The sequence below is a fragment of the Lissotriton helveticus genome, chromosome 8 (genome assembly GCF_964261635.1).
Source record: "Lissotriton helveticus chromosome 8, aLisHel1.1, whole genome shotgun sequence".
Lineage (NCBI taxonomy): Eukaryota > Metazoa > Chordata > Amphibia > Caudata > Salamandridae > Lissotriton > Lissotriton helveticus.
In genome coordinates this window covers 61513574-61538877 of record NC_136069.1, presented here as the reverse complement: position 1 = coordinate 61538877, position 25304 = coordinate 61513574, and the positions used below count along the sequence as shown (strand labels likewise).

Here is a 25304-nt window from a genome sequence, read left to right as displayed (position 1 = left end):
CCTCTCTCTCTCACACACACACACATACCTCCCCTCACACACAAATGTATTTATAATGGTGGACATTTTCAGCCGAGACTCCTCTGCTGGAAGCATGGTGGTGTTGTTTGGCTCTGTGCTGCTACAGGACATATCCAGGGGTTACGGATTTTCTTTTCAGCTGTGTTATGGTCTGTGTTTGTTGATGTGTGTAGTGGTTTATAGCCTTGCACAGTACTCTTGATTTACTGACTGTTTTTCTTTTTTCTGTAGGATGTGGCTGTTCTGGGCTTGTGTTGGCTCCGCCATGTGCTGCAAGTATACAGAACAAAGTAAGAGACCTCTGTCTGCTACTATTTCTTCTCTTATTTCCAAGCCAACAATGACTAAGTGAAATGCCACCAAACATCCCAAAAGGACAGTACATGGGATGAAAAACTTTATAAATAAAATAAGTGAAAACGGATAGAGCTCAGCAGAAGAGCTAGTGGGGGGGCATAGGTTGTTCATGTTACTGTAAAATGTCATTCAATATGGACTCCAGAATACATATACAATTATACAGTTCTTTCATTATTAGACAATTGTAAGAAACCTATTATACCAAAGTAGAAAAATCATAAAACATTGTTGAGGGAAGAATTAATCAAATAACATCTTATTAAATAAAAAGATGCAAAATGGGCCTGATTACGATGGCGTTGGGTCCTGCATTTTCGCCCCCACATTATGATGGCGGGCGGATGGTTGGCAGCCGGAGAGACCGACCGCCATGCATCCGACGGGCTCATGGTGCCAGTCAGAGAGACTGCAATCCCTACTACAGTGGCACCATCATAGGGTTTACGATGTCCATTTCCACCAGCCATTTCATGGTGGTAATCCCACTATATGGTGCAGCCCTCAGCACACGCACCAATACAAAGAATACACATTGCGGCCGCCCTGAAGGCAGTTGCATCACAATCCTGATTTGCGTAACCGCAACCATTGAGAAAGATTGCCTTGTAGGGGGGCGCTGGAGAAGGGAATCGACGGACTCCGCTTTGCTGACGAGACACGTATACGGCCATTGCCTTCATTTCTTACCTTTTACCTCGTCCGGAAGTTCCGGTGTATGTGTACGTTAAAATAATTTAACACAACATAACTAGTTAGGCTGCACCTCCCCCTGTTACCTGTAATAAGCTTATTGCTATTCCATGAGGTCATCTCCCACTCCATGTTCTGACTCAAATGACTAGTGAAACATTAGTGATGGGTCAAAATGTAGCTATTGTTATACTGCAGGGATTCAGACACCGTGAGGAAAAATGTTTAATGACTTACACTGGACGAGAATCCAAAAAGAAACTTGAGGATTTAAATAAAATACCGTGGGTAATCTAGAGAGATATGGTTACTGCTGAGAGAAGACATACGGTATTATCATTGATATTATTATTATTGCTGGCACACCTTCAGTCTTGCGTTACTTTTGATTTATGTTTTGGACACCAATTGCTATCTAGAATGAGTCTTTTTCTGAATTTGGCTTAATTCTCTCTACAGGGCTTGCTTAACTTTTGCTGCAGGATTTGCTTATGTTTTAAAAAATCATTGCATACAACCTGTTCTGTGTTGCGTCATTCTTGCCCTGTATGTCACTTCAGGCTTGCAGTGATTGTAACTTCCGTCTTGCTGTGAGTGTTTTCTCAGATTTGCTGTGTTTCTTCAGATTTGGTGTGAGTGTTTCTTCAGTATTGCTGCCAGTGTTTCTTCAGATTTGCCATATTTCTTCTGTTTTACCGTGACTGCTGCTTGAGTCTTGCTGTGACTGCTGCTCGAGTCTTGCAGTGACTGCTGCTAGAGTCTTGCAGTGACTGCTGCTAGAGTCTTGCTGTGACTGCTGCTCGAGTCTTGCAGTGACTGCTGCTCGAGTCTTGCAGTGACTGCTGCTCGAGTCTTGCAGTGACTGCTGCTCGAGTCTTGCCGTGACTGCTGCTTGAGTCTTTCCATGAGAGCTGCTTGAGTCTTGCCTTGACTGCTACTTGAGTCTTGCTGTGACCACTTCTTGAGTCTTGCTGTGACTGCTGCTTGAGTCTTGCTGTGACTGCTGCTCGAGTCTTGCTGTGACTGCTGCTTGAGTCTTGCTGTGACTGCTGCTCGAGTCTTGCAGTGACTGCTGCTCGAGTCTTTGCGTGACTGCTGCTCGAGTCTTGCAGTGACTGCTGCTCGAGTCTTGCTGTGACTGCTGCTCGAGTCTTGCTGTGACTGCTGCTCGTTTCTTGCAGTGACTACTGCTCGAGTCTTGCAGTGACTGAGGCTCGAGTCTTGCAGTGACTGCTGCTTTAGTCTTGCCGTGAGTGCTGCTTGAGTCTTGCCGTGAGTGCTGCTTGAGTCTCGCCGTGAGTGCTGCTTGAGTCTTGCCGTGACTGCTGCTTGAGTCTTGCCGTGAGTGCTGCTTGAGTCTTGCTGTGAGTGCTGCTTGAGTCTTGCCGTGAGTGCTACTTGAGTCTTGCGGTGAGTGCTGCTTGAGTCTTGCGGTGAGTGCTGCTTGAGTCTTGCCGTGAGTGCTGCTTGAGTCTTGCAGTGACTGCTGCTTGAGTCTTGCCGTGAGTGCTGCTTGAGTCTTGCCGTGAGTGCTGCTTGAGTCTTGCCGTGAGTGCTGCTTGAGTCTTGCGGTGAGTGCTGCTTGAGTCTTGCCGTGAGTGCTGCTTGAGTCTTGCCGTGAGTGCTGCTTGAGTCTTGCAGTGACTGCTGCTTGAGTCTTGCCGTGAGTGCTGCTTGAGTCTTGCCGTGAGTGCTGCTTGAGTCTTGCCGTGAGTGCTGCTTGAGTCTTGCGGTGAGTGCTGCTTGAGTCTTGCCGTGAGTGCTGCTTGAGTCTTGCCGTGAGTGCTGCTTGAGTCTTGCCGTGAGTGCTGCTTGAGTCTTGCCGTGAGTGCTGCTTGAGTCTTGCGGTGAGTGCTGCTTGAGTCTTGCCGTGAGTGCTGCTTGAGTCTTGCCGTGAGTGCTGCTTGAGTCTTGCCGTGAGTGCTGCTTGAGTCTTGCTGTGACTGCTGCTCGAGTCTTGCAGTGACTGCTGCTCGAGTCTTGCAGTGACTGAGGCTCGAGTCTTGCAGTGACTGCTGCTTTAATCTTGCCGTGAGTGCTGCTTGAGTCTTGCCGTGAGTGCTGCTTGAGTCTTGCCATGAGTGCTGCTTGAGTCTTGCCGTGAGTGCTGCTTGAGTCTTGCCGTGAGTGCTGCTTGAGTCTTGCCGTGAGTGCTGCTTGAGTCTTGCCGTGAGTGCTGCTTGAGTCTTGCCGTGAGTGCTGCTCGAGACTTGCCGTGGGCGCTGCTTGAGTCTTGCCGTGAGTGCTGCTTGAGTCTTGCAGTGACTGCTGCTTTAATCTTGCCGTGAGTGCTGCTTGAGTCTTGCCGTGAGTGCTGCTTGAGTCTTGCCATGAGTGCTGCTTGAGTCTTGCCGTGAGTGCTGCTTGAGTCTTGCCGTGAGTGCTGCTTGAGTCTTGCCGTGAGTGCTGCTTGAGTCTTGCCGTGAGTGCTGCTTGAGTCTTGCCGTGAGTGCTGCTCGAGACTTGCCGTGGGCGCTGCTGCAGCCTTGCAGTGACTGCTGCTCGAGTCTTGCAGTGACTGCTGGAGTCTTGCAGTGACTGCTGGAGTCTTGCCGTGGGCGCTGCTGGAGTCTTGTCGTGGGCGCTGCTGGAGTCTTGCCGTGGGCGCTGCTGGAGTCTTGCCATGGGCGCCGCTCGGGGTTTGGCCTGAGAGCTGCTCGGGGCTTGGCCTGAGAGCTGGTTGGGGCTTGCCTCGGGGGTTGCCACCGGCTTGCCTCGGGGGTTGCCTCGAGTGTTGTTTCCCTCGTGCCATAGCATTGCTCCAGTCTTGCTCTGCACATTGTTTCATCGATGCAGTCTTGCCTTGGGTGTTGTCTCAGTCTTGTTGTTAGTGTTTTTTAACTTTTGCTGTGAGTGTTGCTTGAGTCTTGCTGTGAGTGTTTTTTCACCCTTGAGGGGAGTGTGAGCCTTTCTCAAGGAACAAGCACAATCTCTTTTAGGGTGAAACACAAAAAGTCACTAAATTAACATGTGCTTAACCCTCTGGTAGCGTGGCACAAACCAGTCTGGCTTAACTTAAAGACAAAGTGTAAAGTATTTATGCAGCACTTAAACAGTAATAAAGTGAAAACACACCTGAAGAAAAATCTCACACCAATTGAAAAAGAGAAAAGAGTAAAATGTAATAAATGATTTACTACCAAATAAAAACCCAATTAATAGAACCGGAGCTATGCAATTCTAAAGATTTACATAAAAATGGTACCTAAAAGCACAACGTGCCTACTGTGGTTATCTGTTTGCGGATTGGTACAAAGTCGCAAGTTCAGGCCAACTGCGTTGGAGTGCAGGCTAGATACAGGGACCAGGTTTAGGCCCACTGAGAATTGTAGTTTATGTCCTGAATGTGAGTCTTTGCACCGTGCAGCGGCAGTTCCGAAGAGTGATACAGAGTCCTGTGTCAAGTTGCATTGTACTACATTGGTTCTGCTCCGATGAGGAACTGTCAATCAGTCAATCAATCATTCACAGGTTTGTTAAGCGAGACTACTCACCCGTAAGGGTCTCAAGGCACTGGGGAGGAGGGGAGGTGCAGGTTTCAGTCCATCAAGGAAGGGGTCTGCAAAGAGCCAGGTTTTGAGGTTTCTCGTGAAGATGGGGAGTGATGTTGTCTGCCTGAGTTGGAGCGGTAAGGCGTTCCATACTCTGTCCGTGAGGAAGGAGAAGGAAAGGCCTCCTGATCTGGTCTTTCCGGCGTAGGAGAGCTGGGCTGATCGTAAGGTTCTTTGGGGTGCGAGGAAGTTGATTTGGCTGTTGAGGTATGCTCGTCCAGTGTTGTGGAGGGCTTTGTGTGCGTGGGTGAGGATCTTGAAGGTGGCTCTTCTAGCCTCGATGTGGAGCCAGTGTAGTGTGCGCAGGTGTTAGGAGATGTGGCAGTGTCGTGGTAGGTTGAGGACCAGTCTTGCGGCTGTGTTCAGGATGTTTTGTAACTTGCGGGTGAGGTTTTTGTTTATTCCTGCGTAGAGTGCGTTGCCTTAGTATAGTCTGCTAGTGACGGCGTGGGTGACGATTTTCTGTGCTCGAGGGGGATCTATTTGAAGGTCTTAGTTAGGAGGTGGACGATGTGGAAGCAGGAGGATGTGGCGGAGTTGATCTGGTGGTCCATTTTGAGCTCTGAGTCTAGGATGATTCCAAGGTTGCGTGAGTGGTCAGTGGGGGAGGGTGGGCTACCGAGGGCCACCAGGTGTCGTGCCAGGCATCGGGGTGGGGGCCCATGATGAGTACTTCTGTTTTATCGGTGTTGAGTTGTAGGCAGCTGCTTTTCATCCATTTGGTGACAGCTTCCATGCCTTCTTGGAAGTTGTGTTTGGCTGCGTTGGCTTCGTTGGATATGGAGAGGATGAGATGGGTGTCATCTGCGTATGAAACAATGTTGAGTCCATAGGTTCTGACGATAGGGGCTAGAGGAGCCATGTAGACGTTGAAGAGCATTGGGCTGAGGGAGAACCCATGGGGGACTCTGCAGGTGGTTGGTGTAGGGTCCGAGGAAAGGGGGGGGGGAAGTCTGACCTGCTGCGTTCTGCCCGAGAGGAGCAAGTAGATCCAGTCGAGGGCCTTCTCCTGGATACCTGCGTTGTGGAGTCTGTGTATTAGGGTGCGGTGGGATACAGTGTTTAAGGCAGCTGAGAGGTCGAGGAGGATGAGGGCTACTGTTTCTTCTTTGTCCAGTAGGGAGTGGATGTTGTCTGTTGCGGCAAGGAGGGCGGGTTCTGTGCTGTGGTTTTTTCTGAAGCAGGATTGTGACGGGTCGAGGATGTTGGGCTCTTCGATGAAGGTGGCGAGTTGGCTGTTGATGGCTTTCTCGATGACTTTCGCTGGGAACGGGAGCAGAGAGATGGGTCTGTAGATTTTGAGGTCGGTGGGGTCCGCCGAGGGCTTTAACAGGAGGGGGTTGATCTCGGCGTGTTTCCAGTCGTCGGGGAAGGAGGCGTTTGCCAGGGTGCGATTGATGGTATGGCGAAGCATGGGTGTGATGATGGCTCTGTTGAAGATGTGGTGGGGGCCCCGGAGTGTATTGACTTCATCGTCTTCAGTGTGTCTTCGGTGGTAAGGGCTGTCCAGCTGTCAATTGTTGTCTTCAGGTTGTGTCGAGGGTGGCTGGTGGGGATTCTGTGTGTTGGTTGTCCTCATCGAAGTTGTTGTAGATGTTCTAGATTTTGCGGTGGAAGAAGGTGCTGAGTTTGTTGCAGAGGTTTTGTGAGGGTTGAATGTCAGTTGACTCGCTGGTGGGTTGGGCGAACTCCTTGATGATGTTGAAGAGTTCTTAGCTGTTGTGTGCATGTGTGGACATTCTGTCTTCAATTGCAGTTTTCCTCGTGTTTCTGCTGAGCTGGTGGTGGGTGGTGGTGGCGGCTTTGAAGTTGTGGGCTTCTGTGGATTTGGAGTTCCTCCAGGACTTCTCGAGGTAGCGGCAGGTGCGCCTGGACTCTCTGAGTTCAGGGGTAAACCATCTCGCCTTCTTGGTGAGTACATTGTTGCTCTTCTTGAGGGGGGCTATGGGGTTGGCGCTGTTGGTGATCCATCTGTGTAGAGTTCGGGCTGAGGTGTTGGGGGTGTCGTCATCCGCGGTGGTCGGGTGGAGTTACTGAGTGAGGAGGTGAGCTGGTCACCAGTGATTTTTGTCCAGTTTCTTCATGGGAGCATGTGCTGGTGTCTGTGGATGGTGAGTGTTCTGAAGGTGAAGTGGATGCATCGATGGTCTGTCCACGGGAGTTCGGTGGTGTGGCTGAAAGGGATGGAGTTTCCTGTTTTGAGGAGGGGGTCGAGGGTGTGTCCCGCGGAGTGCGTGGGTTCGGTCACGATCTGGCAAAGTCTAATGTTGTGGAGGTTGTCCAGGAGGGATGTGGTGTTGGAGTCTAGTTGGATGTCAAGGTCTCCCAGCAGGGTGTAGTTGGTGGATGCGATGGCATGCGAGGAGATGATGTCCGTGATGGAGTTAGTGAATGGTCCGCGGGGTCGGTAGATGAGGGTTCCCCGTAGGGTGGTGATAGGGCTGGCCAGTATCTTGAAGTGCAGGTGTTCCATCAGGTCTGTGGGCTCGCCGAGGAATGTGCTCAGACGGAGGGTGGATTTGTGGATGATGGCGATTCCTCCTCCCGGGTGGGTGGGGCGGTCCTTCCTGGAGATCTTGTATTCTTGGGGAATGGTGATGGCCGGTTCCGAGGTGGTGTTGGTCCACGTTTCTGTGAAGAATGCTACGTCTGGGGTGGTGCTGTCGAGGAGGTTCCAGATTTCGGTGGCGTGCCGGTGGAGTGATCTGATGTTGAGGAGGATGCATTGTAGGGTCTTCGATTCTGGTGTTTTCTTGCGGCCGGATTGTGCTGGGTCCGTGTTCCTGGCGGTGCTGTAGGTGTCCCGGCATCAGTGACAGCAGAAGGGTCCGTGGGCGTCGGCTGATGATGCAAGGTTGCGGTTGTTGTTGCTGCCTGGGTTGAGTGCGTGGAGTGCCGCTGGGGTGTAGCGTTGGTGGTGCAGATGTTCAGGGTTCCTGACGCTGGTCGCGGTCGGGTCGCGGACAGGCGCTGACGGGCATTCTCGCGCCAGTGTCGCGGCCGCGCAGATCCCGCCATTAAGTAGGGGCCGTGGAGGGCTGGACAGCTGGGAGGCGGGAGCGGGGAGGGGGACTAGATTGGGCTGGTCACACTGGTCGTGCTGGGGGGGTGGAGGGTCCGCGGGGGCAGCAGCGGTGGGGAAAACGGGTGGGAAAGGGAAGAGAAGAATAAAGATGGGATAAAGCAGAAATGTGCAAGAAAAGTGAAGGAAATAGATAGAAGGAGAGTGAAAGGGAGAGATTGAAATGAGGGTAAAAACGAGTAAAACAGAGGAAAAGCGGAGAGAGAGAAAGTAGACAGAAGTCCACTGGACCACCAGGGATGAGGTGCAGGTGAAACCTGCGGGTGGAGGAGGGCCTCGAACACCAACACTCGAAAGTACAGGGGCTCAGGGGAGACCTCACTTAATGGTGGAGCTACGAGGGTGGGAGAGCAATTTCACTGACAATGAGTCAGTCTGGTTGTGTTGTGCTGCAACGCTTCTGATGTGATCCACAGTTTGGCTGGCAGAGCACCTTTATCCCCACTTCCAAGTGTCCAGGACTGGGCATGCACAATTTGTGGGGGTTAGGACTCATAGTAGGCAGAGTTTAGGTTCAGGGTTCAAGGATGTTGGAGCACTGGGAGTCACTCTAGTGATCACGGGTTCAAGTTGCAGGCCCAGTTCTCCTGGTTTTCAAGCAGTAGAACAGTCCTTTTTGCAGACAGAGCTGCAGGACAGCAGAGTAGCTGGGCAGTCCTTCTTGCAGCAGGACAGCAGGGTAGTCCTCCTTCTGAGTCTTCCACAGGTCCAGAAGTAATCTGAAGAGTTGGGTCTGAGGGTCCCATTCTTATACACAGTGCTTCCTTTGAAGTGGGAGAAACTTCTGGAGTTTTGCCCCTACATAAGTGTTTGGAATGTCCTGCCTCCATGCCATGGTGCAAGTCTGGGGGCACAGTAGGCTAGCGGGAAGCCCTTCCTTTGTGAGTCTGCTGAGCCAGTGCCTTTGAAGTATTGTAGGTGACCGCTTCGCCCCCTCATTAAGCCATGATGGCCCATCCTGCCAACACCCAGACCCTCTAGTATGACAGTGTCTGGGAGAAATACAGAAAGGCCACCAGCCAAATAAATACACCTAATCATGTGATCCAGGAAACAGGCTGCAGTTGCCAAATAGTTAGGACAAGAAAATGCCAACTTTCGAAAAGCGGCATTTGGAGAATTGTGACTTAAAATTTGACTTTACCATTAAAGAGGGGTTTAAAATACAATTCCTCAGACACCAAGCATGACTTCCCTACTGGCTCCCAATCAAAAGTTATCATTTATTAATATGTAATAAGCTGACACAATGCCTTGCAGTAGTGAAAAACAAATTTAGGGGGGTTTCGTTATCAGGACATGTAAAACATAAAAGTACCTCTCCAATGCTTTAAATACAACGCACCCTGCCCTATGGGCTCTTTGGGTCTACCCTAGGGCTGACTTGTATATAATAAAAAGGAAGGTTTCAGCTTGGCAAACTGTTTATTTTGCCAGGTCGAAATGGCAGTTTTGAACTGCGCTCACAGGCTGCAATGGCAGGCCTGAGACATGTTTAACCCCTTTTGTAGCGGCGGTAATTCCGCCGCGTCGCTGGGGGGAGGGGGGCCGCGCGGCGCCGCCATGCTCATGGCGGAACCACTTCGTCACGAGCCACGGGCGCGCTGCTTGTGACGGAGTGGTTCCGTCACGGCCCCGCCCGCTCAGTAAAACCGCCGCGCAGGCGTGGAATTCCTGCAGCCGGCGCGGGGCGGCCGCGCCGTGACGGAACTACTCCGTCACCAGCACAGTGCGTCCATGGCTCGTGACGGAGTGGTTCCGTCACGAGCATGGAAGGGGTTAAAAGGTTACCTAAGTGGATGGCACAATTAGTGATTCAGGCCCACTAGTAGTATTTGATTAACAGGCCCTAGGTACATGCAGTACCACTTTACTAGGGACCCCAAAGTAAATATACATATGCCAGTTGGGTGTAAGCTAATTTTTACTATGTTTAAAGGAAAGAGCACAAGCACTTTAACACTGGTTTGCTGTGGTAAAGTGAGCAGAGTTCTAAGGCTAACAAAAACAAATTCAGCAAAACAAGGCAAGTGAAGACAAAATGTCTGGGAAAAGACCACCCCTGACATGTCTAACAGTGTTGCTTCAGTGTTGCCATGAGCATGGATTCAGTCTTGCTGTTAGTGTTGTTTCACCCTGACTGTGAGTGTTGGTTCACTCTTGATGTGAGTGTTGCTTGTCTTGCAGTGACTGTTGCTTCAGTCTTGCCATGAGCATTGTTTTTATTCTTGCCCTGTCAGTGCTCCAGTCTTGCTGTTAGTGTTGCTCCTTTGTTGCAGTGAATGTTGCTCTTATATTTCCCTAAGGGTTGCGTCACTTTTGTATTGAGCATTGCTGGTGCTTTATCTTCCTGTGAGTGTTGATTGATTCTTGCTGCGAGTGTCCGTGTTAGTGTTACTTCACTGTTGCCCTGAGCATTACCTCACTCTTGCTGTGAGTCTTGCTTCACTCTTGCTGTGAATGATGCTTTAGGCTTACTTTCTCTCTTAGGTCCTGCAGTGTACTTTGTTTCAGTTTTTCTGTTGCCTGTTGCTTCACCCTTGCTGGGACTTTTGCTTCAGTCTTTCTGTGTCATTTAATTCTTCCCACGACTGTGGCTTCACTCTAATAGTGTGTGTTGCTTCAATCTTGCCGTGAATGTCTCTTCGCTCTTGCCAGGACTATTGCTTTAGTCTTGCTGTGTCACCTGACTCTTGCCAGGACTATCCTTTCGTGTGTTGCTTCACTCTTGACAGGACTGTTGATTCACTCTTGCCGTGTGTTGTTTCAGTCTTACAGTGTGTGTTGCTTCAGTCTTGCCGGGCTGCCACTTCACTCTTGCACTGTGTTGTTTCAGTCTTGCATGAGTGTCACTTCACACTTGCCAGGACTGTCAATCTATTCTTACAGTGTGTGTCTCTTCACTCTTGCCAGGACTCTTTCTTCACTCTTGCACTGTGTGTTGCTTTAGTCTTGCAGTGTGTTGCTTCACTCTTGCAAGGACTAACGCTTCACTCTTGCAGTGTGTGTTGCTTCATACTTGCAAGGACTGTCCCTTCACTCTTGCAGAGTGTGTTTCTACTCTCTTGAAAGGACTGTCACTTCTCTCTTCCAGTGTGTGTTGCTTCACTCTTAAGAGGAATGTCTGGCTTAGGTCCTGCTGTGTACCTTGTTTCAGATTTTCTGTTGACTGTTGACTGTTGCTTCAGCCTTGCCTGGGACTTTTGCTTCAGTCTTGCTGTCTCATTTAATTCTTCCCACAACTGTGGCTTCACTCTTATAGTGTGTGTTGCTTCAGTCTTTCAGTCAGTCTCTTCACTCTTGACTGGACGGTTACTTTACTCTTTCAGGTTGTGTTGCTTCACCCTTGTAGGGTGTGCTGCTTTAGTCTTGCGGGGTGTGTTGCGTCACACTTGGCAAGAGTGTCGCTTCGCTGTAGCAGTGTGTTGTTTCGGTCTTGCTGTAACTGTCACTTCACACTTGACAGGACTGTTGCTTCGGTTGTGCAGTGTGTCTTGCTTCAATCTTGAAGTGTGTGTTGCTTCAGTCGTGCAGTGTGTTGCTTCAGTCTTGCAAGGACTGTCACTTCACTTGCTTCAGTCTTGTTAGGACTGTCTCTTCTATCTTGCAGGGTGTGTTCCTTCAGTCCTGCAAGGACTGTTGCTTCACTCTTGTAATGGGTGTTGCTTCAGTCTTGCCAGGACTGTCACTTCACTCTTGCAGGGTATGTTGATTCAGTTCAGCAGTGTGTTGCTTCAGTCTTGCAAGGACTTTTGCTGCCCTCTTGCTGGTTGTTTTGCTTCAGTCTTGCCAGGACTGTCACTTCACTCTTGCAGGGTGTGTTGCTTCAGTTCAGCAGTGTGTTGCTTCAGTCTTGCAAGGACGTTTGACTCCCTCTTGCAGGTTGTTTTGCTTCAGTCTTGTTAGGACTGTCGCTTCAATCTTGCAGGGTGTGTTCCTTCAGTCCTGCAAGGACTGTTGCTTCACTCTTGTAATGGGTGTTGCTTCAGTCTTGCCAGGACTGTCACTTCACTCTTGCAGGGTGTGTTGCTTCAGTTCAGCAGTGTGTTGCTTCAGTCTTGCAAGGACTTTTGCTTCCCTCTTGCCGGTTGTTTTGCTTCAGTCTTGCCAGGACTGTCACTTCACTCTTACAGGGTTTGTTGCTTATTTGTTGCTGTGAGTGTTGCTTCCTGTAAGCCTAGCTAGCAGTAGTGATGAGATCTGACTTAGGAGCTCTAATGTCCTTATAAAGTGGATCCAAGTTCTTGCTTTGAGGGAATCAGCTATGAATTCTTTCTTTACAGGATCGACTCCCATCGTGGCAGCCGTGGGTAGTAGTGTGGTCTTACCGTGTACCTCCAAGAGTAAGCCAGACAGTCGGCCGAGATTTAAAATCTACTGGCAGATTACAGTGTCTGGGGGCAATATCCTGGTGGTTGACTATGCGGACGAAGAAGTAAAAGAGGTGCCTGAGCAGGATCCCAGGTACCGCAGTCGAACTAAATTCTTTCGGAGCCAATTCAAGGATGGCAACTTCTCTCTCCTATTGTCAGATGTTCGTTTAGACGACGAAGCCTGTTATGAATGCTGGATCCTACTTGGTGACAAAGGAAGCCCCATAATCTCCCAGGAAGGCTTGATTGATCTCCAGCCCTCTGGTAAGTTGTCAGATGGAGATAAAGCAAAAACGTTTTTACCTTTAAGACTCTCTTTAAAAGATTTGTTTAATTCTGCTTTTGAGTACATATTTCTAAGTGGGTGTGAAGAGTCTGCTCATTGGGATGACACAGGTCCTAAGACTAGGTACAAAGATTTTCACACATTAATTCCATTACATTAATTTAAATCAATTCAAAGAAGCAAAGCTATTCAATGCAAAATAATTTAATTCAAAATTTGCATATATATCCTTCTCAATGGATTACAACTTATGTGACAATAAACACATTTGTGAACATGTTTGTGCCCACAATCACAACAGGGAGGGGTGAAGTGAAAGGAGTGTCGGGAAAAGGGTAAACGTGATCTGAGTCATTCAGTGACAAATCTTATTTATATTCAAAACAATACATATAGGTGGTCCCTTGAGACAAAGGCCACATTACAAGGCTCGTAGAGAGTCCGAATTTGTTCAAGTAGAACGAGCCTAACTCCCTTGTAGCGATCAGTGTCTATATGGGGACGGGAGTTGGTCACTGGCGTGTAGTTGTCTACGTTTCGACCCGAAAGGACAGTAGGAGTTTCTTCCTTACAAATGGGTCTTCATCAGGACAAAAGAAGTTGTGGGCGGGCAACCTCCTAGGGAATAATAAAAGAATTGTTTGAGTTTTTTCGTTAGAAACCACTTCATCCAGTTATATTTTCAATGGATGGTGGAAATAACATTAAAATATAAAACCGTGTCGTCTGATAGTGTCTGATTTGCACACTATTACGTCTAAACCTACGTACACAAATAGTTCTCACCTAACGCCGAAGGCGAGGGAAGTCGGAACTACTTCAAGATGGATTATCTGATCCTAAATCCAATCCTTTTTGGTCGTGACGTGGATAGTAAGTAAGTTTGTGCAGCGTACTTGGTATTTGTCTAAAGAAAAAGGAAATTCGAACTTAGTGAAACCAGTTCATTAATATTGCTCCTAGACCACAGAAAGACTTCCAAAACATTGGGAGCGTTTACGCACACGTTGGAGAATAACATCTTGTTTTATTACCTATTGGCCTCTAAAAAGTCAGCTTTAAGGGGACTTATAACAAATATTCTTTCTCAGTAAGTTTGGCACCCTACAAAAATAAATAAAAGAAAGTTGGTTACCATATTGTGGGCGTGATTGTATTCTACCACAATACATTTAGACCACAGAAAGACTTCTAAATCATTGGGAGCGTTTACGCACACGTTAGAGAATAACATCTTGTTTTATTACCTATTAGCCTCTAAAAAGTCAGCTTTAAGGGGATTTATGACAAATTTTCTTTCTCAGTAAATTTGGCACCCTACAAAAATAAATAAAAGGAAGTTGGTTACCATGTTGTGGGCGTGATTGTATTCTACCACAGTACATTTAGCGTGTCCATACCTCAAAGCGTACTTCAAAGCCACTTCCGGATTAATCTGGTAGTGCTAATGGGTTCAGCATCAAGTGAATGTTTTTTCTCTATTTCATATTCATATTCGCGTTAAGGATCCAAGAAGCCTTATTTGTAAAATGACAAGTAAAATCATACATTGATTAACTTAGTCTACGTCTTATCATATTGTACTATGTAGTTCCCTTTGGCGTTCGGAGCAATTACATGTGGGAGGAATACCCGAGAATCTCTTTGGGATGACTTATGGCGTTCTAAGGTATTTACCGCGAGTCCGGCTTTCGTTTAAACTAATCGCGCTCTATACATGAGACCCCTTTTTAAAACGTGGTTGTCTCCTTTAAATGTCCTACAGTAATCTTTGAACCACCATACATGCGAGGAATACCTGACGATCTATTGGAATAATTCAAGACGTCTCAAGGTATTTAACACGAGCTCCTTGTATATGTTTTTCTATATAGAATCGCGGGATGAATTTGAAGACACCTTTTTAAAACGCAGGTGTCCGCTTTATTATCCAACAGACAGCTGTGAATATACCACATGATCAAGTCTTTCACCGTTGACAGTAATCCTCTGGTGAAGGTATGATTTAATAACTTTGAGATTCGTTTGAGATCGCGCACATTAGTTCAAATATTCATTGGTAATGAGTTTCTCTTACATTTTCAGGCTGTATTCCTCACTTCTCCTACGTGTTAGAAGCCACGCTAAGAGAAAGCGGTAATGTTTAAGTATGATAATAATAGCAATTATACCCTCCTTCTTTTTTGGAGTTATCACGTAGACTAAGTTAATCAATGTATGATTTTACTTGTCATTTTACAAATAAGGCTTCTTGGATCCTTAACGCGAATATGAATATGAAATAGAGAAAAAACATTCACTTGATGCTGAACCCATTAGCACTACCAGATTAATCCGGAAGTGGCTTTGAAGTACGCTTTGAGGTATGGACACGCTAAATGTATTGTGGTAGAATACAATCACGCCCACAACATGGTAACCAACTTCCTTTTATTTATTTTTGTAGGGTGCCAAATTTACTGAGAAAGAAAATTTGTCATAAATCCCCTTAAAGCTGACTTTTTAGAGGCTAATAGGTAATAAAACAAGATGTTATTCTCTAACGTGTGCGTAAACGCTCCCAATGATTTAGAAGTCTTTCTGTGGTCTAAATGTATTGTGGTAGAATACAATCACGCCCACAATATGGTAACCAACTTTCTTTTATTTATTTTTGTAGGGTGCCAAACTTACTGAGAAAGAATATTTGTTATAAGTCCCCTTAAAGCTGACTTTTTAGAGGCCAATAGGTAATAAAACAAGATGTTATTCTCCAACGTGTGCGTAAACGCTCCCAATGTTTTGGAAGTCTTTCTGTGGTCTAGGAGCAATATTAATGAACTGGTTTCACTAAGTTCGAATTTCCTTTTTCTTTAGACAAATACCAAGTACGCTGCACAAACTTACTTACTATCCACGTCACGACCAAAAAGGATTGGATTTAGGATCAGATAATCCATCTTGAAGTAGTTCCGACTTCCCTCGCCTTCGGCGTTAGGTGAGAACTATTTGTGTACGTAGGTTTAGACGTAATAGTGTGCAAATCAGACACTATCAGACGACACGGTTTTATATTTTAATGTTATTTCCACCATCCATTGAAAATATAACTGGATGAAGTGGTTTCTAACGAAAAAACTCAAACAATTCTTTTATTATTCCCTAGGAGGTTGCCCGCCCACAACTTCTTTTGTCCTGATGAAGACCCATTTGTAAGGAAGAAACTCCTACTGTCCTTTCGGGTCGAAACGTAGACAACTACACGCCAGTGACCAACTCCCGTCCCCATATAGACACTGATCGCTACAAGGGAGTTAGGCTCGTTCTACTTGAACAAATTCGGACTCTCTACGAGCCTTGTAATGTGGCCTTTGTCTCAAGGGACCACCTATATGTATTGTTTTGAATATAAATAAGATTTGTCACTGAATGACTCAGATCACGTTTACCCTTTTCCCGACACTCCTTTCACTTCACCCCTCCCTGTTGTGATTGTGGGCACAAACATGTTCACAAATGTGTTTATTGTCACATAAGTTGTAATCCATTGAGAAGGATATATATGCAAATTTTGAATTAAATTCTTTTGCATTGAATAGCTTTGCTTCTTTGAATTGATTTAAATTAATGTAATGGAATTAATGTGTGAAAATCTTTGTACCTAGTCTTAGGACCTTTTTCCCTCATTCCTACTGTTACCCAGGTCCTTTTCGACGTTATAGGGTCCAACCCATTGTTTATAAGCGCGCATTGGGATGACACAGGCTCATGACTGCATAGAAAGCCCTCTGCTGCTAAGCTTCCAGGCAGAATCCCTGCAGGTGGCTTGCGGGGATACCTGTCACTAATGCTCAGCAGGGTCAGAGGTTGTCTTTCAGTTGGGGGAAGTTTAAGGAGCCCAACATCTGGGAAATGCTGCTGTACCAGACCATATACTACTCCGACAGGAAGAGTTGCTATGATTCTTTTCTGGACCAGATTGGCAGGGCGAGGGGTATGTGGCACAGGCTAGCTGGTGGGCCATCTTGTTTTCAGCTGCAAATAAACTCCCAGCATTTGTCTGAGCCACCTTGGCTGCTGGTATTTCTTTTCTTTTATTGAATTATTGCAAATTTTATAGCTTTAACATGGCCCGAAGGCATCAGAGCGCTTTAGAACCGTAGCGGGATACATGGGTTACCGCAAGTTCCTGTATTTAAACTTGGACGTTTACTTTGTTGGATGTGTGCAGAAGTTGCCACACAACGATCTGGTCCTCAGCCTTGTAGACAGAATCCCTGGGTCCTTTTCCCCAGCCTAACCCCAAGGTTAAAAACTTGGGTGTTTGGTTTGACAATAAACTTACTTTTGAGAGTCAAATCACAACCCAGCGGGCAAGTGTTTTGGCATTATTAGATATTTCAAATGTTTTATCCATCTCCTACCATTCTCGGCCCAGAAAACTGTGATCCAGGCTTCAGTGGTGTGTCAGGGGGACTATTGTAACATATTCTACCTGGGAGCCTCTCAGGCTAGGATCAAGAGACTCCAGCAAGTATAGAACTCATCGGCTCGCCTGCTGCCTAAACTCCCCAAGCATGCATCTATTTGTAGGGGGGCACTTCTGAAACAGCACTGGCTCCCGGTGAGAAGGCACCTTTCTTTTATGGCCCTTTGCTACTGTTATAGGATCCATAGGAAGACTGGGCTGACCTATTTATACTCTCCTCTGGCTCCACTCTCTCCTGGAAGGTGCCTCAGGTTCTTGGAGGGACTATTTTTGCAAGTGCCCAGAATCAAGTAAGCTCATGCTGGCAGTAGATCTTTTTGCTTTCTTATTTCTAAACTCTTTAATTTCCTTCCCGTGCGGCTGAGGCAATCTCCGTCAGAGCCACAGTTTCGGGAAACCTCAAGAATTGGCTTTTTTAGGCCCAGCTCTCCCAGTCCTCAGCTTGTTTCCGAATGCTCAGGGCTGGGACACTCCTCACAGGAGTAGCTACGTGCTCTAGAAAACGTGTATTATTATTATTAAGACAACTGCAGGAGCTGGTCAGAATACGTACTCAGGCGATTGATTTAGGTGGTGGGGTCACATAAGGAAGGTAGTTCAGATCCTGGTGCAGAGAGTACTTAAGTATGTTTGAGGGTGATTAACCCATGTGTCTGTCGAATAGGTGGAGCTTGAGTTCCTTTATGAAGGTGACTAGGCGTTGGTTAGGCGGAGGGAGGGAGGTAGGTAGAGAGTTACAGATTCTTGGCACCACCAGAGAATGACTGGTTTATGTATCATTCTCGACTTAAGGTGGGGGAGGGGAGTTCCAGGAGCAGGGATTGGGCATTTCTGGAGCCCCTATTTATTCCAGAGACTTTCAGTTTCCAGTTTAGATGCAAGGGTTAAGAGGAGCGCAGCGTCCTGTGGTGCACAACCCGAAAGACTGCTGAAGGCTTCGGGCAGAGGCCAGACCTCCGTATGACCAAGTACAGACCCTGGGTGGCCCATTGTCTTGTGCAGTAGGACAATGGGCCAAACCCAGCATGCTCAGCATGTGGTGGGTCTCTCCCCCGCCCCGCCATACTGAGTTACTGAGCGTACCAATGAGGTCTCGGGGAGTAGTGATGCTGTTTTTGAGCATCACAGCTGGCACCCATGTCACATGGGGTTGGAGTGAAGGGGGTGGTACAAGGAGTCAGATTACAAGTGGTGGCCATTTAAGAGGCTCTACTTTTGTCTCCAGTAGCAAACAGATGATCCTCGAGTGTCTGCTGCCACCACGTTGTCATCTTCAAAACTGCAAGGGGGCTTCTGTTTTCCAATTGGAGGAAATATAAAAATAAGGCTAACAACCAAATTAAGCAACAGAAAAGAACTTTTTGGACAACTCAAAATAATTTGATTTTTGACAGCATTACTGTGAAAAACATTCATCCTGGGAACAAAATGACAATGGAAAAAGACGGGAAATTAACAAAAGGGAATGAGCGAAAGGCGCAGTGTGGAGACAAAAGGAAAGTGAGAGTTGCAGAGTGTAGAAGAATGACAAAGAGGGGACGAGAAAAGGATATTAAGAGAGAGGAAAATAACACCTGATTCCTTTGGTGCCCGGGCCGAATTTTGATCCCAATCCGACCCTGTTTCTGGCTAATGATGAACCACTTGGACAGCCAACTACTGGTAATGGCGGCATGTGGACAGAGCCAGAGGTATCGTTGGTCACACATTGCTTGTCTGAAACTCATGAGAGCAAGAAGGGCGAGACGCCGCCTTCTCCGCAGCCATAACAGTTTCCTTTTCTGTCAAGGCCGGCTTTAGCACTAGTGACGCCCGGTGCGACAATCATTTTTGGCGCCCCATGGCCACCTCCTCGGATTCTCTTCCTACCACTGGGCAAAAGTGCCCCTCATCTCTCCAATCATGAGTTATTGCTAAACACAGTTCCCCCCTCCTGAGGTCAGCACCCCCTCCACAGGTCAGGGCCCAGTGCGGCTGCACCAGTCGCACTGCCCTAAAGCCGGCCCTGCCTGGGCTCAGCGGTCATTGGTCTGACCGGGCCCATCCGTTTCTGTGGGCTGTGCTGCCAGTCTGGCCTGCGGGTCGGGCACTTTAAAGTGTTCCTTTCGGCTCTCAAGAACGTTGAAGTACAACGAGCCGGACTTCCTTAGCCTTAGTTTTGTTTGTCATCAACTCGAATGCCCCCTGCACTGTCCCGCCTAATCATTTCCGTATCAAGATTACCAGGTGTCATGGCGGCAGCACAGACAAAAGCTGCTGGTATTAAAGCCCACCCTATCAACAAATACACAGCAGGGGTACCCTGCAACACACCCACTACATTAAAAGCCCTGCAATGAATCCCTAAAACGGCTCAATTTAGACTGATACGGCTAAAGGAAAATGCTTATTTAATTATTTATTTATTTTAGTGTTTTATAGACCGCGAACTTGACCCGTGAGGGTATCAAACGCTTTACAAGGTTTACAGAAGTGAACAAACAAAAGGCTTAGAAGTACAGAAGTATACAAAACGATTCCCCATAGGGGAAAAGAGGGACACAAGTGTATGGCTACAATTACAGTTAGAATCCGTAAAACAAAACACAGTTTCTCGGTGGAGTGAATAGGTGATCTGAGGAAAAGGCGATAGTCTTAGATTAGTCCGGCACACTGTGGTGGTTGAAGCAGAAATTAGACGAGGAATTTACCCATGAGAACTACTGGGCACATGAAAAAAATCACTATTAGAATCAGTTTGTTTTATATTCTTAGTTGCGTCAAACTCCTCGCAATGTTCAACGCTACTACATAAGTGGGAAAACCAATATAGCAGCCTTATATAAGAGGTAAAAAACACTATTTACATTTCATTGGAAAAAACAAAAAAATATGCCTCTGTATAGAGATAAGCCAATTGCTTACAATGAATGCACATTTGCTTTTCCAAACGCACATTCATTAGAGCAAATGCACATCCGACTCAGATCAAGTTGACATGTTAAACATAGATTGTATTTTAGTGTAGTGTATTGTAGTGTGGTTGCTTTCTTACATAGCCTTATGCCCCTGAAGAAGTGCCAAAGCACTCTTTGGTTGATGGGCAGCTAGCTATTGTGCATTCATAGCGTGATCTGGATGGAAAGAGTAAATGGTGTCAGCCCTGAGGACCTGTCGGGTACCCCACTTGGGGACTTGGAACTCACTCCAGCAGGGCTCAGGCAGTTCCAGTTGCAGGTCCCAGCAGCCGGTCAGCTTGGCAGTTGCAGGGACGCCTCTGGAGCTTGTTGTGTCCCTGTAGCTCAGATAGGTCAGTAAATTGACCTTTGGAGTCACTTCAGCCAGAGATGAAGGAAGCTGGTCTAATCTCCCTTCTCAGCTAGCAAGGAAGGCCTTGAGCAGCACAGCAGGGCGCCCTTCTTCTGTAGCATCTACAGGTTAAGGAGTGTAATGGAGAGTGGGTATTCGGGTCCGATTTTAGTACCTGGTTCCACCTTTGAAGTGAGAGAACATTATGGGACTTCTCTTCACAGAAGTTTCTGGAATTTCCTGCCCCCTGCCCTGCTCCCAATTTTTCTGAGGGCACAACACTGTGTGTGAGCTGAGCCAGTGCCGTTCAAGCACAAGTGTGGTAGGTGACAGCTCTGCCCTCCCCCCCCCCCCAACTCAGAGATGGCCCATCCTTCCAACATCCAGACCCTCTTTTATGTGACTGTCTGTGAGGAATATAAAACGGCCAACTGCCACTCACTCGCACCTTGTCAGGTGGCCCCCAGAACAGGCTGCAGGCACCGAATGGTTAAGACAAGAAAATGCCAACTTTCTCAATGTTTCAGTTTCAAAATTGTGACCTAAAATCCGACTTTATAATCGCAGAGGATTTTAAAGGACAATTCCTCAGATTCCAACCAAGTCTTTCCTACTTGCTCTCGCTCAAAGTTTAGCACTTGCTAAATGTAATAAGGTAATCAATGTTATCCTATGGAGGAGGTTGGCCTCACAGTAGCAAAAAACACATTTGTGAGTTTTTCACTACCAGCACATGTAAAAAGTTAAATTACATGTCTAACTTTTTAATTGGAATGCACCCTGCCCTGTGGGCTGTCTGAGGGCTACTTTATTGGTGACGTACATGTAATAAAAAGGGAGTTTTAGACGTTCCAAGGGGTTTATTTTGCCAAGTCGGACTGGCAGTTTAAAACTGTATATAGGCTGCAATGGTAGACCTGGCACATGTTTTAAAGGGCTACTTAAGTGGGTGGCACAATAAGGGCTGCAGGCCCACTACTAGCATTTAACTTACTTACCATTGGTGTATACAGTATACCATGTTAATAGGGACTTACAAATAAATTAAGTATGGCAATCTGGTGTAAGCTAATTTAGTTGTGTTTTTTTTTTTTTTTTTAAACCTTTATTGCACAGAATCATAAACAATTACGGGCCTACAACCATCCGGCCGGCCTCGACATAATTCGGAGCACCGTAGCAAGCAATATGGCAACTCAGTAGCAACTCAAATCCAAATACAGGCAACCTAGGTTACATGGCAGCATTTACACTACCGAGAAGCAGGAGAAATTAAGGTTTAATTTTATAATGTTCATAAAGCATATGTAAATAATAAACGTTAGAAAGGATCAAAGTTCTCACTATACAGTCAAAACAAAGGTGGGCGACGTCCATCAAAGAAATCCAGCGAGCATTAAAACAGAAGCAAAATGGCGGCACAGTGATATCTGAAAAGGATTGATAATCGCCTAGCATGTCTTGTGCCGATCGCTACCCACCCCTCCCCGACCCACGCCATTGACCCAAAGAAAAAGGAAAAAGGAAAGGAATTGGAGAATAAAGAAAGAAAAAATAAGGCCCATAGGAACTAAAACAGACAAAACAAAGCCCCCCCCCTGCCCCCCACCCAGCACACATGCAGAGGCTACGGCCTACCCCCCCCTAGCAGCGTGCCTGTCGCCCAATAAAGAGTAGCCGAAATAAAGAAAGAAGAGAAAGGAAGAAAAAGTATACATATAAAACCGGAGGAGGGCCAAATTTATGTGTCCTAAACAGCCCGTCAGGATATTCTCGGCCGCCCTACCCCCGACCCCAAATTGAAGCATAACCAACATCCAGCTCCCCCGTCTACCCATAACAGTCCCAGCAAAGCAAACAACAGTAAGCAAAAATGAAAATCATTTTCAACCTTGTCCCTGACGATCCAGCGTGCCAACGAGAAGCAACAATAAAACAGCCCCCCAGAATGAGGTAAACAGCTGCAAGGACCACGGCAGGACAGGGCGCCGTCCACAAAGAACTGTCCAACACAAAGCCATGCGGGCCACCGGTGTACAAAGAAGGGCGGTGCGCAATGGCAGTCCTCCAAAGTTAAACAGTTGAAGTAGAAGCAGCGCGCCCAGGACACAATAGGAAGAATCGCCAGCAGATCCCGAAGAAGTTGCAGGACATGGCGCCCAAAGGCGACTCCCCAGCAGCTGCGCCAGTCCAGGAGTCTCACAGCTCTCCACCGCTGTAGCAGATAGAGTCGCAGCGGTATCCAACTCTCGCACCCCCAGCGTCTCCATGTACCTCTGGATAGACAGCTCACCATAATCGGGCCCAGGGTGTGGCGAAGCGCTCTGCACGCGATCTCCAGCTCGGCCCGTTAAGGATGGCGTGGACAAAATGGCATCTAATCGGCCTCCCAGGTCCCGGGCATGACCACACCAAGCAGCTCGTAAGGCAACCAGGGCGCCCAAAATCTCGGTGATCTTAAGGGGCACCTCCGGAGATGAGGATGATGAAGCTCCTTGCACACAGGGCTCGACGACTAGGGGCAGTCCTCGAGTCCGTACGCCGGCATCCCCTTCCAGCAGTCCGTCGTCCCATGGGCGCCCCGACAAGCACAGCCAGGTCGCGGGGACATGGGCAGCACATTCCATACCGAATCGGCACACGGACATTGTGCGATGTCGGCAGCCGTAAGCACCCTCAGTAGTCGGTCAGGCCACCAGGTATAGTCGCCGAGCGCTCGGTTCAAAATGGCCACCTTCACAGCTCCGGAGACTGAAAGGCACCCAAAGTCGGCCAGGGGTAAGGATACAAATGTAGCACTGGCAGCTGCGAGATCGAGCAAGTGTGGAGGTGAAAAGGAATGAAAGTGCGCTGCTGCGGAGAACTCTAAGCGGCCGCCGCTATCCGCCGGTCGACTCCGCTCTGCCGTCAGTGGCCGCTGTTGTGGCGATCGGGGACAGCCGGCTCCGAGAACAAAGACCCGGTCGCCGCCATTAACACCGGAAAAGAAACAGGGACGTTCAATCAGTCCTGTTGCAGGGAGCACATCGGGGGGCACACCGCTGGAATCAGCATCACTTCCCGAATCCGATACCGTATCGAGAAGACCGGATAAAGTACAGGATGAGCAACGGTACGGAGGGAAGACAAGCGGGGCAGCGGAGCCGAGGGTTTAGGCGGCCATCATGTTTGCAGGCTAGGCTCCTCCTCTTGTCGTGTTTTAGAGAGTGAGCACAAACACTTTGTGCACTTTACCACTGCTAACTAGTGCTAGAGTCCTAAGGCCAGCACAAATGATTTTAAACAATGTAGGAGGGGGAAGGCAAAAGGTTTGTGGTAAAACAGCCCTAAGGCTGACAGGGCTAACAAAAAGCAACACTATTTAAATGCATTTGACACTTTGTGTTGAGGGTTTCAGAATAGAATTGAAAGCATGGTTGTTTTTTTTATAGCACGTTTCATTGGCATTTAACATTAATATGGTACAGCAAGAACAAATTCTCTGTATCATTCCCATGTAGCAGATCCAAACTAAAAAAAACATATTGTATAGCACATACAGGCCATAAGAACTGTTTATCACCCATCCTCCTCTACGCCCCTCCAGCACATCAAATCCCAAAGGTGGACACCTTGTCTAAAGACCTGGATCATGTGTAGCCTGGCTCATGTCAAATCCCTCTTTACTGAGCCCAATCACTCCAGACATTGCCATGAATATGTGGGAAACCTAGCTACGTATATTGTTTTTTACAGGGTCATACATCTATCCAGGCCCTTCTTCCATTCTACCACCGATGGAGCCCCGACTTTTTTCCATTCTCTGGTAATATCATCTTTGACCACCACCAATCCAAACCACAGTGGAGCTCCCTTGTACCTGTTGCCTTCTAAGTTGTTAGTAACATGCAAAATGGCTAATTTGAGATCACTGCAGAGCGACACCTTCCCCTTCGAGGTATGTAAAAAAAAACCTCCTAAAACTGAATGAGGACTTAGCAGCCCCAAACTGTATGGAGAAAGTCTCACCGATGGTTAGAACAGCACAGACAAAGCAGTGAAGTGATCACACCCATGTTTCACAAGCTGGATCTCATAAGATAGACGGATGTAGGTATTTCAATAGTAGACTGTACCTTAATACCAACCTCCCATGCAGATCCATAGGCTCTCTGCCAATCATCATCTGTCAGTTGGCAAGGTTGTGAGCCCAAGCTTTGTGCAGTCTAATGAAGGAATCTGGGTATGTGTGACATGAGATTTATATTATATTATATATATATATTATATTTTATATTATATTATATTATATTATATTATATTATATTATATAAGAAAGTTTGTGTCATTTGGGGGTCGCCAAGTAATACCTGTGCCTCCCAGTGGACTGAACTATGAAAGCTTCTCCAAACCAAAAACTGAGGGCAGGAGTGCATTTTAAAGTTGCAAATATTGATAGAATTGGTTCTTGTGGCGGTCACACTCTGGGACGTAGTTGTTATTATTTCATATGCTATTAAGAGCCTCAATTTCTGTATGTTTTGGTTTGATGTTTATGCAGAGCATTGCTTATCAGCCACTCACATTCTATATGTTCTGAAGCTCAAAGGAATACCTTACCATATGTACGAATAAACACAATTTACTGCAAAGTTATTTGAAGGCAACTACATTTTATGTCAGTTCTTTAGGCCTGGTAGGTTTGTGCATGAATGTGCTAAAGCCATTTCATATGAGAACAGCTCAATGTTTTTTATTTAGAGTTTGGATAGTGCAGATTCTTGGCAGAGAAATGTACAGCTGGCAAGATTGCCAACTGATTTTCACTCACTTATTCAATCTAAGAAGGAAAAAAAAGATGACCAATTAAACCTGTGACTTGCCAGCCACACATACCAAAATCAGTGGTATTAACCCCCTCGGCTCAATATTCTGACACCTCTACCTGTGAGCTGTCTCAAACAAGCATATGTTGCAACACCCCAATGAGCAGACTGAACATGTACCTTTGAGCAACAGCCAGCCAGGAACTTATTTCCAAAGATGTAATTAAAAATCTTTCACAAGCTCACTGTCATTTCACAGAAGGAATTGGAAAAAAGGTTGTCGGCCTGTTTCTCTGCCAAGCCAATGAAGTAAATTACTCCATCACCCTGAAGGAGGTACCATCCGCCAGATTTTTAAATGACCACCAAGCTGGCTGTCC

The 25304-nt window shown here is 47.1% G+C and overlaps 1 protein-coding gene across 2 annotated transcripts in view; it reads left to right on the top strand.

Annotated features, from left to right (window-relative positions):
- The window catches only part of LOC144772359 (CD276 antigen homolog), a 177950-nt gene that overhangs the window by 45367 nt on the left and 107279 nt on the right, over positions 1–25304 (top strand). For both annotated transcript variants that reach the window (XM_078656623.1, XM_078656624.1), the window contains 2 exons: positions 253–311; positions 11988–12341. In XM_078656623.1, the coding sequence (XP_078512749.1) occupies positions 253–311; positions 11988–12341 (413 nt within the window). The remainder of the gene's footprint in view (positions 1–252; positions 312–11987; positions 12342–25304) is intronic.